This window comes from Ciconia boyciana, chromosome 1 (assembly GCF_034638445.1).
Source record: "Ciconia boyciana chromosome 1, ASM3463844v1, whole genome shotgun sequence".
NCBI classification, from domain to species: Eukaryota; Metazoa; Chordata; class Aves; order Ciconiiformes; family Ciconiidae; genus Ciconia; species Ciconia boyciana.
Genome location: NC_132934.1, coordinates 87,356,891 through 87,371,180, shown reverse-complemented (window position 1 = coordinate 87,371,180; position 14,290 = coordinate 87,356,891). Strand labels below are relative to the sequence as shown.

The following is a 14,290-nucleotide window of genomic DNA, read 5'->3' as shown; positions in this document are numbered from 1 at the left end:
AAAATGATGCTTATAGCAACTAGACTACAACTCTGTGGCACACAGTGCCATATTTTTTTCCACTTTCATGGAATGTTCCGCCTCATTCATCAGATGCTGTTATGAGATAAAATACCATCTGAATATAATACCATAATAAAATACCATCTAAAATACCAGCTCATAGTAAAATTTGCCTGACATGAATTAACAGCATTTTTCAATCAAGTGCTTAATTAATCAGTATCACAGTTGTGAAAACTATGTAAGCTTTTACATGGCTTTGAGAATCCAAATTCCTAGTATCTGCTGAGATTAGTCTTAGAAGTTAATTGAGCCCTTGCTCCTTCTGTTAGGCTACAAATACAAGTTAGACCACAAGTTAAAAAAAAAAAATCCAATCAGGAAGGTCTGAAGTTAAACTACATGAAACAGTAAGTTTAGGCTGTCAGAGTCAGCAGTTCATTTAGCAAGGAAAGAAATGCACTGCCTTTGCAATGCAGAGTTAATGAAGTAACTAATGCAAGCATAGCATAATAATGGATGCACAGTTCATGATAAATGCTAATTTAACCCTTGCATTCCCCATTTTTTTTTAAAGCTGAAGTTAAACATTTTCTTGCTAATATTTTGTAAGAGGCAGGGGAAAGAAGACAGAACTAACATCCAAGATACACAGCTAGAAAACTCAGGTAAGACCTAAATAAAGCCAACGAGTATGAAGATGCCAAATGAAAGCATATGAATTGTACCTCTGCTTCCATACTTCTACACCCAGCATCAACTCCTATTCAAAAGTTAATATTACGCTTCCATTTACCAATTTACACTACTGGCATGCATATTATCAAATCTTTCAGCTATGTTCAGAGATCTTAGTCAACTTATTTCCACAGTCCTTCAGTCACTTGGTGGCTTGATAAGGCTACAGAAAATCATACTCTCCTGGCAAGGCAGCAAGTGTTTTAAAATGCTCTCACCATAAAGCACTCTTCCAGTTCTCTAGATTTAAGGGCATTCCTACATTTTGTCCATTCTTCCAAATGATCTTTTAAAAATACCAGACCCAGAATTCTGTGGTATTTCAGCATGCTTCACAAGTTGCCTGTCTTCTTTTAATGACTCCAGCATTTATGTTTTCAACAACTACATTCACCCTCTTCTGTCACAGCCTCGCACTGGGAGCTCACATGATGTCACTTAATTCCTAAAAGACTTTTTCACAGTCATTGCTTTCCAGGATACTGTTTCCCCATGTTCCTTATCTTTAGATCAAAGACATTCAATAGTATCCAACAGGACACTTCTGTGTGATATTGTTTTCCACTGTGTGCAAACACATAGGCCTCAATCCCTGACTGCTGGCAAGTCACACAGTATTACCCAAAAGGCTAAGTCTGCCATTGGGCTGTATTAAAATACATTTTGCTTGAATAGTTCCAGTTTAACAACCACATAAAGCTTCCCTACTTTTTTTTTTTTTAAGCTATCCATCAGGATTGCTTCTATCTGTAAATCATCAGCCATGACTTTCTGTTGACCTCCAAATCACTGAACAACATCAGGCCTAAGACCTTGTCTACCAATTCTTGAAATCAGTCACCATTAGCAAAAAGACTAACAAAACAATGAGAAAGCACTAGCAAATTCAGAAACGCCAGAATTAAGGTCATCTACGTCACCATAATTTGGCTCCGCAATGCAGGTGCATTCTGATACAGCCTTATTGACTGTTTCCACAGAACTGCATCCTTATTATGTTGCACAGATACTTAACAAGCAAGTGTTCAGTTTTTTTCATCACCACTCTGTGTATAGCCTCAAGCCTCGCCAAACACATGCAATTCCAACCTCATGAAGCAGAATCACTCATCTGTTGTACCCACCACAGAAGTATCAGTGCTCCATAAGCACTCATCTATCCCCACAATGTCCCTGTTTAATTTTTTCTAAGGGAAGGGAGTAAAACACAGGAAGACAGACGTACCCACTAATTCCAAGTGGCCAAACTGATACCTGTGACCACTTTTTTTTTTCCTTTAAAGGAAAATTCATATTACATACATTCAAATCACAGCTCCTGTAGATTTCTATGCTACAGCTATGAGATGCAATGCTTCTGCAAAGCAAAACAGGCCTGACATCTAACAGAGGACTATTCAATGATACTTGAGAAGAGATTACGGTTTTGGGAACACCAAATGTTAATTATTTCAGGATAACTGCCTGTGGTCATTTTTAGCCTGCAGCAAATGCAAATCCACTGAAGATGAGACCTAATTTATATTTGCACACGCTTCAAGGAAAGATTATGTGCGGGCCTGAACCACATGGCTGTAGGATACCATAGCAAATCTGTGGCAGAGCAAGCGTAATCCACAATGTTTCAGACTAGCAGTCAAATGCCTTCCTCAAATAATCCTTCTCAATTCTGCAACCCTATGTCAATATATATATATATTTTTTTTTAAACACTCCTTTCAGGTGCTCTAAGTAAACATGCAGGACTCTGACAGGCCATCATGACACAATGACTACAATCAGATAATCAAGGATGGTATCAAAGTGCATTGACTCAATAGGGCCAAATTAAGGTGTGATCAAATAAGATGTGTGACGGAATAGTTTTGAAGTTCTCTGCCCAGTTGAAACTGTAACTGCCCCCCTCATTCCCTTGCACACACTCACTCCATTGACATGCAAGTAACGTGCTAAAATTAAAACTCACTACTACAGAACCTTTACTGTTAATTCCTTCTGCTTGGCACTACGATGAACTGAGAGCACGCACATATGCACACACACACACAGTTACAACATCTCAGCAGAAGGGAGAACTTACCATAACTCAAGTTTTTACCTTATTATATCCTGAGGAATGTGGTCAGTCTTAATTCTGACATTTTCTAACCTCCAGGCACAGCATTCATATACAAAGCAAAGCTTATGTGTACAAACTGAGTGTGTATATTTGGATGTGCATGTGCACCTGTCCTCCTTAGAGTTTTGAGATCAGAAGCCAATTTCAACCAAATCTGGAAAAGGGGTAAGGATCTTAAAGTCACCACAAGTCTCATAAAAATATGCAGCTGGGAAAGAAGAGACACCCTCTTGGAGCCCCCTGCTGAGGGAAAGGCTAGTAAGCTCACCCTTGATTAGACATCAGAGAATCCACACAGGAGAGCGCCACTGGAAACCAGGCTTCATTAGTTCCGCTGCTCACGGAACTACTTGTTAAAAAAAGCAAACAGAAATTCCAACATGTGGCATCATACTGACAGCCACGTTGGTCATCAGCAATCTTAAGATCCACTACACAGACCTCTGCCACTGCAGCTAGGATGATCAGTGATAGCAATGGTAGTTTGTCACCTTTTACTAGCCTTAGAGGGGGGTGAGGTTCTTTGCCAGAGGAGGTCACATTCTTGTGCCGACATGAGAGACACAGCAAAATTTAGGAATATTGGGTTGAATATTTCTAGGCTTTGGAGGGAATGTGGTCAAACTTTCTGCCTGACACTTCAAACTTAATTCCCCCTTTGCCCTTAGCCTTCTAGCCTGTTGCAATCCCCTCTCTCCTGCACCAAGACCCAGGCCCAAGCTCTCTACCCATATGCCCCAGCCTCCTTATCCTCTACTGCAGTGCCTCTTCCCTATTCCATTCTCCCAGTTATGTAACATCTGTCTCCGCTCCACCATGCTTCTATCTGTCTGTCCATATCCTATGCTCTTGTCCCCATCTGTTCTGCCAATTCTAGGTATCTCCTCATTTTCCAGCCCCTAGCAGATCTGCCTCTTTCTTCCTCTCCTCAGTCTTGGTCCTTCACAGCTTATCTCTGTGCCATCTCTCCCTTGCAAATAGACTCCCCATCACATACTCTGCTGCATTCCCTAGTTTGTAGGCTCTACTCTTTTCTCTCTTCTCCTTTTTGACTCCCACCTCTGCCCTACCAAGTTTCCAGACATCCTGGACAAAATCAGCTCCAGGCCCTGCCCATATCTCGTTCTTGTCCCTACTACATTTGAACCAAGCAATGTCTTCTTGCACCTTGCCTTTGTGCCCATCAGAAGGGGGAGGTTACTGTCAACATTAGGCACAAAAGTCTCCCTTCTGAAGCAGAAAGAGCAGTTGTGACTGAAGGAAAACCATGCTTGACCTTTCAGTGCTAGTCTAGAAGATGCTTTTTGCTGCAAAGAGAATACACATATAGTCCAGCCTCATATAGAAACTGAGAGAGGTGGGAGTGTATTTATCTGTTCTGTGGAGACAGACAGTCTGGTCAGTGCCTGGAGTAATGCAAGCCTCAAGGAATGTCAAAGAGGATATAATCTTCGCATATTTCAACTACCAAACTACAAAGCATCTCAGAGCATGCTTGACAGATTTTTTCCAAGCTTACAACTTGGCCAAATTTGACCATATTTTCACAGATATATGTGGCTTACAAAAGCCATAGCCACCAGATTTCAAATCTATTCAAAAGCATGGGAAGTTCACCAAACAGCAATGCTAAATCCAGTATAGGGCAGAAAAAAAGGCTTAAAATGAGACGTCTGAGAACATATCCACCTGCTATATTCAAACCACTGACTCCCCTTGTGTCCCTAATTTCCTCACTAAAAGGGGCCTCCATCGAGCTTCTTCACACTCTACAGCTCAACTCTGCCTCTTGCTACGGCTTCAAAGGCTTCTGTGCACTTTTTCACCCTGGACTTACCTCAGAAGCTTCCTATGTCTCTCAGCTGCTTATTGTCTCCCAAACCTCTTGCTGTTCCCACAACCTAGTGAAAGTACAGAAACTCAGAACTAGTGGTGGGGAACAGAGAGCTTGTTGGTTACAGTATGATGGCAAGGCCCTTCTCAAGCCTACAACTTTTCTGCTGGTGTCCTAGGCTTCAAAGCACAGCTTACAAAACCATTCCAGACTATAAACTGGTATTCATCCTAGCCTTTACAAACTTAATACTGGAACCAAGCAACGCCTATAAAGAGCTCTCTTTCTCTTGCAAAGAAGAAACTATTTGGAGAACTGTTTGTCAGAGAGAGAGAACTGATGACCTGGCCCAGATAGGCTGAACCACTTCATCACTGATGACACGTCCACATGTCTTGTCCACTGATCACGACACCACAAACTTCTAAAAGTGCACAGGTACAGGCACCAAAACGGTACTAAGAAATAATACTACTGTCTCCAGGACCTATGCTCGCTCTCTCTTCCTCAGCACCTTTTAAAGTACTGAGAAGAAGCCATGTGCTTCACACTACCAGGATCTTACTAGAAAGACACTTGACGCCGATCTCATTTTCCACATAAAAAGTAAATTCTACAAAGATGTCAGGGAAGATTAACAAAGAGCTGACAATGAATCCAGACAAGTCTGAAGTGACATTACTCGTGAAGGAAAATGTTTCACAGGACTGGGTTAGATGCTGTCCCCTGCAGGTGCAAGCATTCTTCTAATAGCACAAAGCAAAGTACCAAGGACTCTGCCAGACTAATCCTAAGGCTAGATGTCCAAGATCTAAAAGCAACACCATCATTAGCAAAAGCCTCACACCTTTCCTTACAAAGAAAAACCTAGTCACAAAGATTCTTGCACCACTTTCACAGCAGACTACTAATTCACTTCTAGAGATGATATGACAGCAAAACAGCTGCCATTTGCTGGAGCAGGAATCTCTCCATTTGGTAGAGAATGGGATGAGCTGCAATACGAGTATCACCTTTGCACTCCAATTCCTTCCAAGTCTGCCTTGCTGTGCTGCCCATTCAAGGCCTTACTCTGTCTTCACCAATACACTAGGTAGTCAGAAATTAGGGAAATCATCCACCTGCCCAGGCACTCAGGACAAGAGAGCTCACAGAGCTCAAAAAGAAACTTAAAACCAAAAATTAATTAAATTTGACAAAATAATACCTAATTCCTAAGGCCTGGGATTAAAAAAAAAAAAAGGCATATCGATCAATACAGTACAACTCCTTTCAGGCATCTGACTAGATTGTCCTCAGTGTATCATCATAAGAATCAGTGAAATCATACAAACGTAGACATATGAATACCACAAGCAACTCCTCCTCCAGCCTCAGAAGGGAGCAGGAGTAGATGAACCTCACCCACAGTCTTAATTTAGCTACGATATGCCTGCATAATGCAGTAACGGGAACTACCCATATCATCCTCTAGAATGCAGAAGGAACCCAGGAGTCCTCAAAGTTTTAACTTCCAAGTCTATTCATATCTGTATTATGGAGAAACAATTTTACTGTATTTCACAAAGGTTTTCTCTCCCACAGCTCTGAGAGAAGATAGCATTTTCCTTTATTTTTTCAACCCTTATTTTTAGTTTGAAACTTGCACATAGAAAGCATCAGCCAAAGAGAAGATCCCAAGGAAGGCAGAAGTACTCCTTGGTGGTCTTCAATAAATCTCAATTTAGCTATCTTGCACCTTAGCTCTGCTCAGAGGAAAGCCTGCTTGGGATGGAGGCTGGAGAAAGAGGCAGAGATATTACACTCTGATTAAACATGAAGACAGGAAATCTTCCTGATTACATGTTCCTACATATAAAATAATTCGTTTTTTTCCTGCAAAGTCTTTTTCACGAGTTGTTACACAGACTATGCATGTTCATAAAGTTTCTGCTGAGTCACTCCACCTGGTCTTGGGCATTTTTTTCCAAACTTACAAGTAAACAAGGAGCTATAATTAAAGTCTTGGTTCAGCTTTAATTCTAGTGTTCGCTGCCAATTGTGTCCCCTGTAAATACATATTTAACAACCTAATTAGCAACCCAGACTGTAAGCAGCTTGAGTAGTGTGGAATTGTGGCTAAGGCCCAAAATAAATGGTGGGATTACAAATAGCAAGCTACCTAACACTCCCACCCCTCTTCACCATACACTGATTATATTTTCAAAGTGGAAGAACTGGGACATTGGGTAAGAGAATAAAAAGGCTGATCCAAGCTCTGGTTTTGTACCCATTTAATGGACTGATTTAAAAATGTAAACATTTTTTAAATGCTATGTTTAAAAATGAAACAGTGCCTGGGGTGGATGCACTGACTTTGTGTAGATGCCTTCATATTGTTATATATTTTTCTTAATTCCAGAAACATAACTAAATCTGTACAAAAAAAAAAAGAGGGTCTAGGATGATTAAAGGGTAACTGTTTGAGAGAGGATCATGGGCACATAGTAGGGAGGTGAGAAGAGCTAGGGACCATCTCCTATTTCTGTTTCCATCTGGCTACTACTTTGCCTCTTATTGATCTTAACCATCCCTCAGAAACACCTATCACTAAATCACCCGTATGTGCTCCTGCTTCCCAACTAAGACAGACCACCACATTTCCTCCCTAGCACTTGCCTGCTCTGTCCAGTTCCCACCTTTTCGAAAAGACCCACATTCCTTATCCTCTGGTTTAAGATTCCTTCCTAGTTAATCTCTCCCTTTCCCACCACTCACTTGTAAACTCAAGCCACATCCCTCCAAGCTCAGAAACCCAACCTCAGGGCTCAGAAGTCTCCTCCCCTCTTATCTGATACCCTTAAGGCTCAGAAACACCCTTATACCTAATTCAGAAATACTTTGTTGTTGTTGTTGTTGGGAACGCTGAAATACGAGGAGATCACAAGGGGCAATGCACACAGGAGCAGACACTATCACCACAGTTCACTTCCTGCTGTATGCCTCCAATTTGTAGTCTTTACACTGGACAAACTGGAGTCCTAATTTGGGGCACCTGGGTACACTAGGGCTCTCAGCTACATCAGAAGTGCTCCAGTTGCACCAGACAGTACTGCATTCTGCAGTACACCAGCCATACTACCCAGCTGTGGCATCAAGGATATGGTTCAGCCTCCATAACATCCTGGTCATTAACTAACCTAGTACCATTAACATCTGTATTTTCAGGAAATCAAGGTTGTCCACTAAGAAGGAGATCCTTAGTTTTGGGTCAACCCACCAGCTTGCAAACGTTCATGATTAAAGAGAAAACTCAACTCTTTCTGCAGCTGAAATATTCTCTGCTCAGGGACTCTATAGGGAAAAGGCAGAGATCTCTTCCCCATGTAATCCTCTGAAGGGTTAAACACACCCCCATTCCCATGCAATGTTACAGTCAAGGTTTAACGCCACTCCCCACCTGTATGTCTTGCCATCCTTGTGCTGGTCCTCATCATCCTCGTTTGACAGCACAAAGGGGTCGCTCATCTCTGGCAGCCCCGACTCTTGCAATCGTTTCTTCTTCCGGCCCCGGGGTGGTTTGGGGGCAACTCCCCCACCCCCACCACCTTCAGAGAGGGCAGTTGTCCCTTTCTTGGACAAGTCAGGTACCACCTGAAGGGCTGCCTGGGAGCCAGGGGGTAGCGCAGAGACAATCATGGGAGCTGAGATGGGAAAGGTTTGGGCAGAGGAGGCTGTGGTCACCAGGGAACCTGATGGGGAAGTTATCACCAGACCAGGACCTGCAAGGAAAGAAAGATGGAGGAAGTCAGTTATTACACCTCTAATTATGTCTAACCTCCTTATCCCACAGAAGCAAGCTTTATACACGTACTTTTGACTACAACCCAAACAGAACAGTAGCCTACATGTTCCCAGTCTCCACTGCTGGAAGTCAAACTTCCATAAAGTGGGTGGATGTATGGAGTGCCTAGAGATTCACAGTGAAACCATGCCAAGGCAGTCCACACCATCAGTAAGGCTAGGAATAATCTACAGCCTGAAAAGGAATCTCCAGGACCCTCCATCTTCCCCATCCCAGAGTCTCCTTCATATGTTGCCAAAGTCTTTGGAGTCCCCTACCTGCTGTCATGAGCCCAGCAGACTGCACTGGCACCACAGTGATGTTCTGAGTCACAGGGGCTTGGCTGTGCGGTGTCAACTGCTCTGGCTTGGTGTCGGAGTCCATGGAGATACCAGTGGGCAGGGCCACAGAGGTCGGTACCGTCAGCAAGGCAGGGTAGTGGGGGGGAGCCAGGCTGCAGCCCTTCTCTGTGGGCAATAGCTGCTCCTTCATCTTGTTAATAAACATGGTGTTCTCAATCTAAATGGGTAGGAAGAACACTTTTTAGAATACCCTGGCACAGCTTCTCCCAGCAGTTGGCTGAGCAAGAAATGCAATAGCAACACTTATCATGCATGAACTTCTAATAGGAAGCAAGACCAGCATAATAGGTTGGAAGACAAAGATCTTACCTGTCCCGAGACAGTGGGCACTGCTGGCCAGAAGTACGGGGAGGAGTTGAAATGAGATTCTTCCATCCTAGCTGGGCACAGGGGGGAAGAGGAAAGGGGGAGGGAAGAGGAATGGATGAGAAGGAAGACAAACAGACAGACAGACACACAGACACAAAAAGAACATTAAACCCAAAGAGACTCCAACATGGAACTCAGTCTAATGCTGTGACAGTTCCTTAATCTCCCCTTTCTTACTTGAGCAATTTCTCCCCACTTTTGAGCTACCTGCCCAAATCAAAAAATTATTTTCAGGGGAAAAAGGTGTCTGCTATTCCCACAGGCTTGGGTCCATCTCAAATGCCCGTTGCCCAATAGTCCTCCATGCAAAAAAGGACTAACTACAAACCCAGAACACCTCCAAAATTCCCCACTTATCATCCACCCAAGTACATGGCATAAATGATGAAATCTGTGCATCTGCAACCAGGCAAATACAGCTGAAAACCATTTTTCACTGTCACAGACAGTCTGACCCCACAAGCAGTGAAAATTTTGGACCCTGCTTATCCCTCCACCCCAACTCAACACTAAGGACCCAGATGCAGCAAGGGGACATTAGCATTGTGTTACACAGGAAGAAAGACAGACAGAAACAGGGAAATAGACTTGCCCAAGATAACAGACAGCCACAGCAGACCAAGAAGTCAAACTTAGGGCTCCTAACTTCCCGCTGCCCACTGCTCTGACCACCGCAGCCCCACTCTCGGAAGAAACCCGGAAATATCACTCAATATTCCCGACAGACAAGATCCTCCCCTCTCATCCAACGAAACTAGGCAGCGGGAAAACAATCTGACTACCCTGCTCCTGAGATACCTCATTTCCAAGTGAGATCATGTCACGGCTCTCTATTGCCCATTTCATTCCCATCTTTGGGACAAGATTCTGTAGGAGTCTGTCCCCAGTCAAGTGCCCGCTGCTCCATCTCAACTCTCCATGCAGTCAGAGGACCAGCTAGACACCAAAAGATAACCCTCTGAAGACAGAGGCGTAATCTCTTCAGGAGCACCCAGCTGAAGAAGCCCTTTCCATTCTAATCCTTACATTCCTCTATGTAATAACATTAGTGGACAAAGTTTGTTACACTCGTGAAAACGCTATTCAAAAGCTAAAGAAATTCACAAAATAATATGTCGTGAAGCAGAAGATGCACCCATTGCTGAACAAATATGGCAAAACTGGTAGGTAAAAGACATGTGGTAAAAACTATGCTCAGAGAACATATGGCAGAGCAATCTGCTTAGAGAAAGCAAGCACTGTAAGTTTCTCATGCAGCTACCTGCAAATTGTCCCACTCCTATTTCTGTTATGGTGTGGCACTAGTCTAATTAATGAGTAAATATTGTTTCTGAAGGGCCTATCTCAATCATCAGATAAGCTGAGGAGCATGCCCCGAGTAGCATGAAACACTTCCCAGAAGTATATTAGGGCAGAATAAATACATGTGGAATTGCTGCATGTGAGCCAATATGCAAAGATGATTTTCCTCTATGTAGAGAAGAAGTATTTAAATGAACCAAGTTACCTGATGATTTTGTTTTTATGAATTGCTCACGCAACAGCAAAGCCAAGTATTCCTGCCTCATTTACTCACTACAAAGCAACCAATAAACACACTTAAGGATGAATTATTTACCTTGCATCGGTGGCATGCAGTCAGACTGCCAGCTGCCTGGCTGAATTACTCTGGATTTACATTGCTGTGATTCAATCAGAATCTGATGGGGCAAGACTCTTACCTTCCTTCCTCTGCTTTCTTTTCTGAGCCAAATTAATAATTAAGTACACTGCCCACAGCAAGGCCCCATGTATGTAACGCTTAATTACATGACTTTTTCCTTCCACAGGATGGACACACATGAAAAGATTCTTGGCAACTGAGTACCACCCGAATCAAGAGGGGGTTTTTGTTTGGAATGTCAAGTTTGGGTTTTGGGGAGTTTTGTTTGTTTGTGTTTGTTTTTAAAATAAGTAAGCCCTTATTTGCTCAGCTTGCACATCAAAAACATCGAAGTGAACCTGATTCTGTAAAAATATAAAACTCTCATATAATAATCAGATGCATTTTCCAAATAAACTTTGTAATTGTCCAAGACTCCCCTGGATTCCACTGCAAACTTCAGGAGTTAAACAGAAAGATGCCAATTTAAACAAAAATCTCACAACAGCTTTCTTATTTGAAGAGTACAAGGTATGAAAGGCAAGTCCATTTCCAGATTCTAAACTCCAGACTAGCACAGACGAGGGCACTCAGTGGCTGCCTGTCTCCATCTAGTCCCCTACCAGAACTTCATATAGCACCTAACTTTTGTTTGCTTAGTTTACAAAGTGTGCAAGTCAAAATAAGGCTCTTCTTGATTCTCAAAAGATGACTACACTGTTTTCGTTAAACTCTCTTAGAATCCACCTCCCCATCCAAAAATCTTCATGCTTGAGTGGATATCAGGCCTCAAAACTTTTGGCTTGAAAGGCTGAAGTGTGATGAAGTTATAAGAATGTGGAGGAAAAGGAGAAATGGTGTAAGAGTTGAAGCTTTCATGCAATCTTCACTAGCAAGCCAGTCTTCCAAAGGGAGAAAACAAAGATAAGATTCCTCCACCAAACTACTGCCCTAATACCCCCAGCTGTCCCTCCCCTACCCCGCTTTTAGGCTAAAGGGTATTTTGAAAACATGCACCCCTATTTTCAGCCCCCACTTTAATGCTGCTCACACTTACTTTACCAGAACTCTGCACGTAACCCTTCCAATTGCTCTATAACTACCAGACATGGGCTGGAGCTTCAACCCTGTACCACAGCACGTTCCCACTGCAGTGCCTTCATCATCCCAACTTCACAAACAGGCCAGAGATGGGACCTTCTTCCTATTCACCAGTCTAGTATCAGACAGATGTCAACGTACCCTCCTGATGTAAACCAAAAACACCTTCTATGTACAGACCACAAATGTACATACACCAAATAAACAACTGAGTGAACCAGAGAACTCACAAGGGACAAGGAATCTGGAGTTTAGATCTCAGAGTACTTCACAGAATCACATACTTAACGTGCTGGACTTATACTTCTTTGCAGGTAATCTCTTCAATCATAAACACACAGATAAAAGCATGTGTAAGTATACAGTGAGGTAGAGGCTGTGTTTCTGGAAGGCACAATCAAGGCTGGATATGCAGGTATTTAGAGGTTGACTTTTAATACGTTTTTCTTTATTCTCCAGATACCTAACTTTTATTTTCTATTCAGTGTAGAGTTTTCAGTTGACAAAAGGCCCCGAATATAACACTTGGGAATGATTTACAATGTCGTTTTATGTCTGCCCAAGATCTTTGTTCAATAACAAGGAACTTTTAGGCTTAATTGCTGCAAAATACTAAGGATGCTGAAGGCCATGCAGGCTATCAGATCAAATGCAAAAAATGCCTCCACAAAGCTCATAAGCACCAAAAAGTTCAAGCACCGCTACATCTTTAGAACAAGCACATCTGGATGCACATCAGGAATACCCCAAACATGCCTGACCAAGTCCTGAATCCCAAACCCGCACAGCAGAGCTAGAACAACTTTGGTGCCATTCCCTGACACATGCGTAGCCTCCTCCCCAGCCGACTGAGCCTCTGTGAGAACAGGTGCCTGGCAGGGTTCCCCCGGGCAGCCAATCCCCTCTCCCGCACCCCGGAGCACAAGTGGCCTCAAGCACCCGACGTCGGGACCTGCTGCCCATCCCATCCCATCCCGTCCCCCCCAGTGCGGCTGGAGGGAGTCCCCGAGACGAGGGGCAGGGGTCACTCACGCAGCTCCGGGAGCTCCTTACCCCTCTCACTCTCCCTCTTCTTGCATTTCTCCTCCTTCCAGGGCCGTCTCTGCAAACAAACCGCCAGGGTTACGGGGGCGCCCGGGGCCCTGCATGACAGTGGGCGGCGCAACGCGCGGCCCCCGGAGCCGCCGTCCACGTCCAGCCCCCGGGGGAGCGGCCATGGGCGGGGGAGGGCGCTCCCCGCGGGGACCGGCCGGGGTGGGAGGGGGGGCCCGGACCCACCTCCCCCCGCGGGGCCCCGCGCGCACACGGCGGCGGCGGCCGAGGACGGGGCGCGCCGCCCGGTCGCCCCCCGCGGCGCGGGGCGGGCGAGGCGAGGCCGGCCCGGAGCGCGGCTTCCCCGCGGCGGAGCCCCCGAGCGCGCTCTGCACCCGACACCGGGACGGAGGGACGGGCGGGCGGGCGGGCGGGCGAGCGAGCGAGCGAGCGAGCAGCCAGCCAGCCAGCCCTCCTCCGTTTCCGCTTCCGGATCGCTTCGGCCCCGGAAGTCCCGCTCCCCCGGGCCCCCCTGCCCTCACACCCGCCACCCGGCAGATTACCGGGCACCACCCCCCAGCGGCGACCCCGACCCCGACTCCAGCGGCGGCAGCGGCCTCCTCACCGGAAAGAGGAGCGGCGAGTCGCTTCCGGATCAGGGGGCGGAGCGCGCCTCAGCTCTTCCGGGGCGCCGACCGGAGCGGAACGGCGTCATCGGCGGCTTCGCTTGAAAAAGAGGCGGAGCGGCGGCGACCGCCGGCTCGGGACAGGTCTCCACTCAGCGGGGTTGTCGCGGGCGGCCGGGCTGGAAGCGGGGACCGGGCACCGGGCGGCGACGGGGGCAGAGGCGCGCGCGCGCGCTTACCGGAAGTGCGGGGTGCCGGCGCGCGGGGAGCCTGGGCTGGAGGAAGGGCGGAAGTAGTTGTGCTAGCGGGGGCGGGCGCGCGGCATCCCCGAGCCCGGCCGCGAGACCACTTCCGGCCGAGGCAGCCTTCCCGGCGTGACGTGCGCAGTGCGGGACAGCCGCCCTGATGAATATTCATGAGCACTCATGAATAATTCGGCTGCCACCTCCTCCGTGCCCCCGCCCGCCGCCCTCGCTTATCTGCGGGCGGGTGTTGTTGGCCCTGCTTCGGCGCCCGGCTGAGGCGGCCTGGGGCACGCGTGAGGGCGTGCCGGCAGTAGTGACCACCCGGGCTGCTCCTCCTGCCCCGCGGCCGATGGCTGCCCGCCGCCGGCGAGGCTGCCCTGTCGGCTGCCTCCGAGC

At 46.1% G+C, this 14,290-nt stretch overlaps 1 protein-coding gene across 19 annotated transcripts in view; it reads right to left on the bottom strand.

Moving 5' to 3' along the window:
* The window catches only part of ZNF384 (zinc finger protein 384), a 28,590-nt gene extending 14,680 nt beyond the window's left edge, over nt 1–13,910 (bottom strand). For 2 of the 19 annotated variants that reach the window (XM_072880226.1, XM_072880073.1), the window contains exons 1-7: nt 13,649–13,791; nt 13,045–13,093; nt 12,222–12,312; nt 11,948–12,136; nt 9,189–9,255; nt 8,796–9,036; nt 8,134–8,455 (exon numbers count right to left, since the gene is read on the bottom strand). In XM_072880226.1, coding sequence (XP_072736327.1) covers nt 8,134–8,455; nt 8,796–9,036; nt 9,189–9,255; nt 11,948–12,000 — 683 coding nt within the window. In that variant the 5' untranslated portion in view covers nt 12,001–12,136; nt 12,222–12,312; nt 13,045–13,093; nt 13,649–13,791. The other 17 variants (XM_072880179.1, XM_072880091.1, XM_072880100.1 and 14 more) reach the window with 17 other exon arrangements.
* Nucleotides 13,911–14,290: the final 380 nt, after the last annotated feature.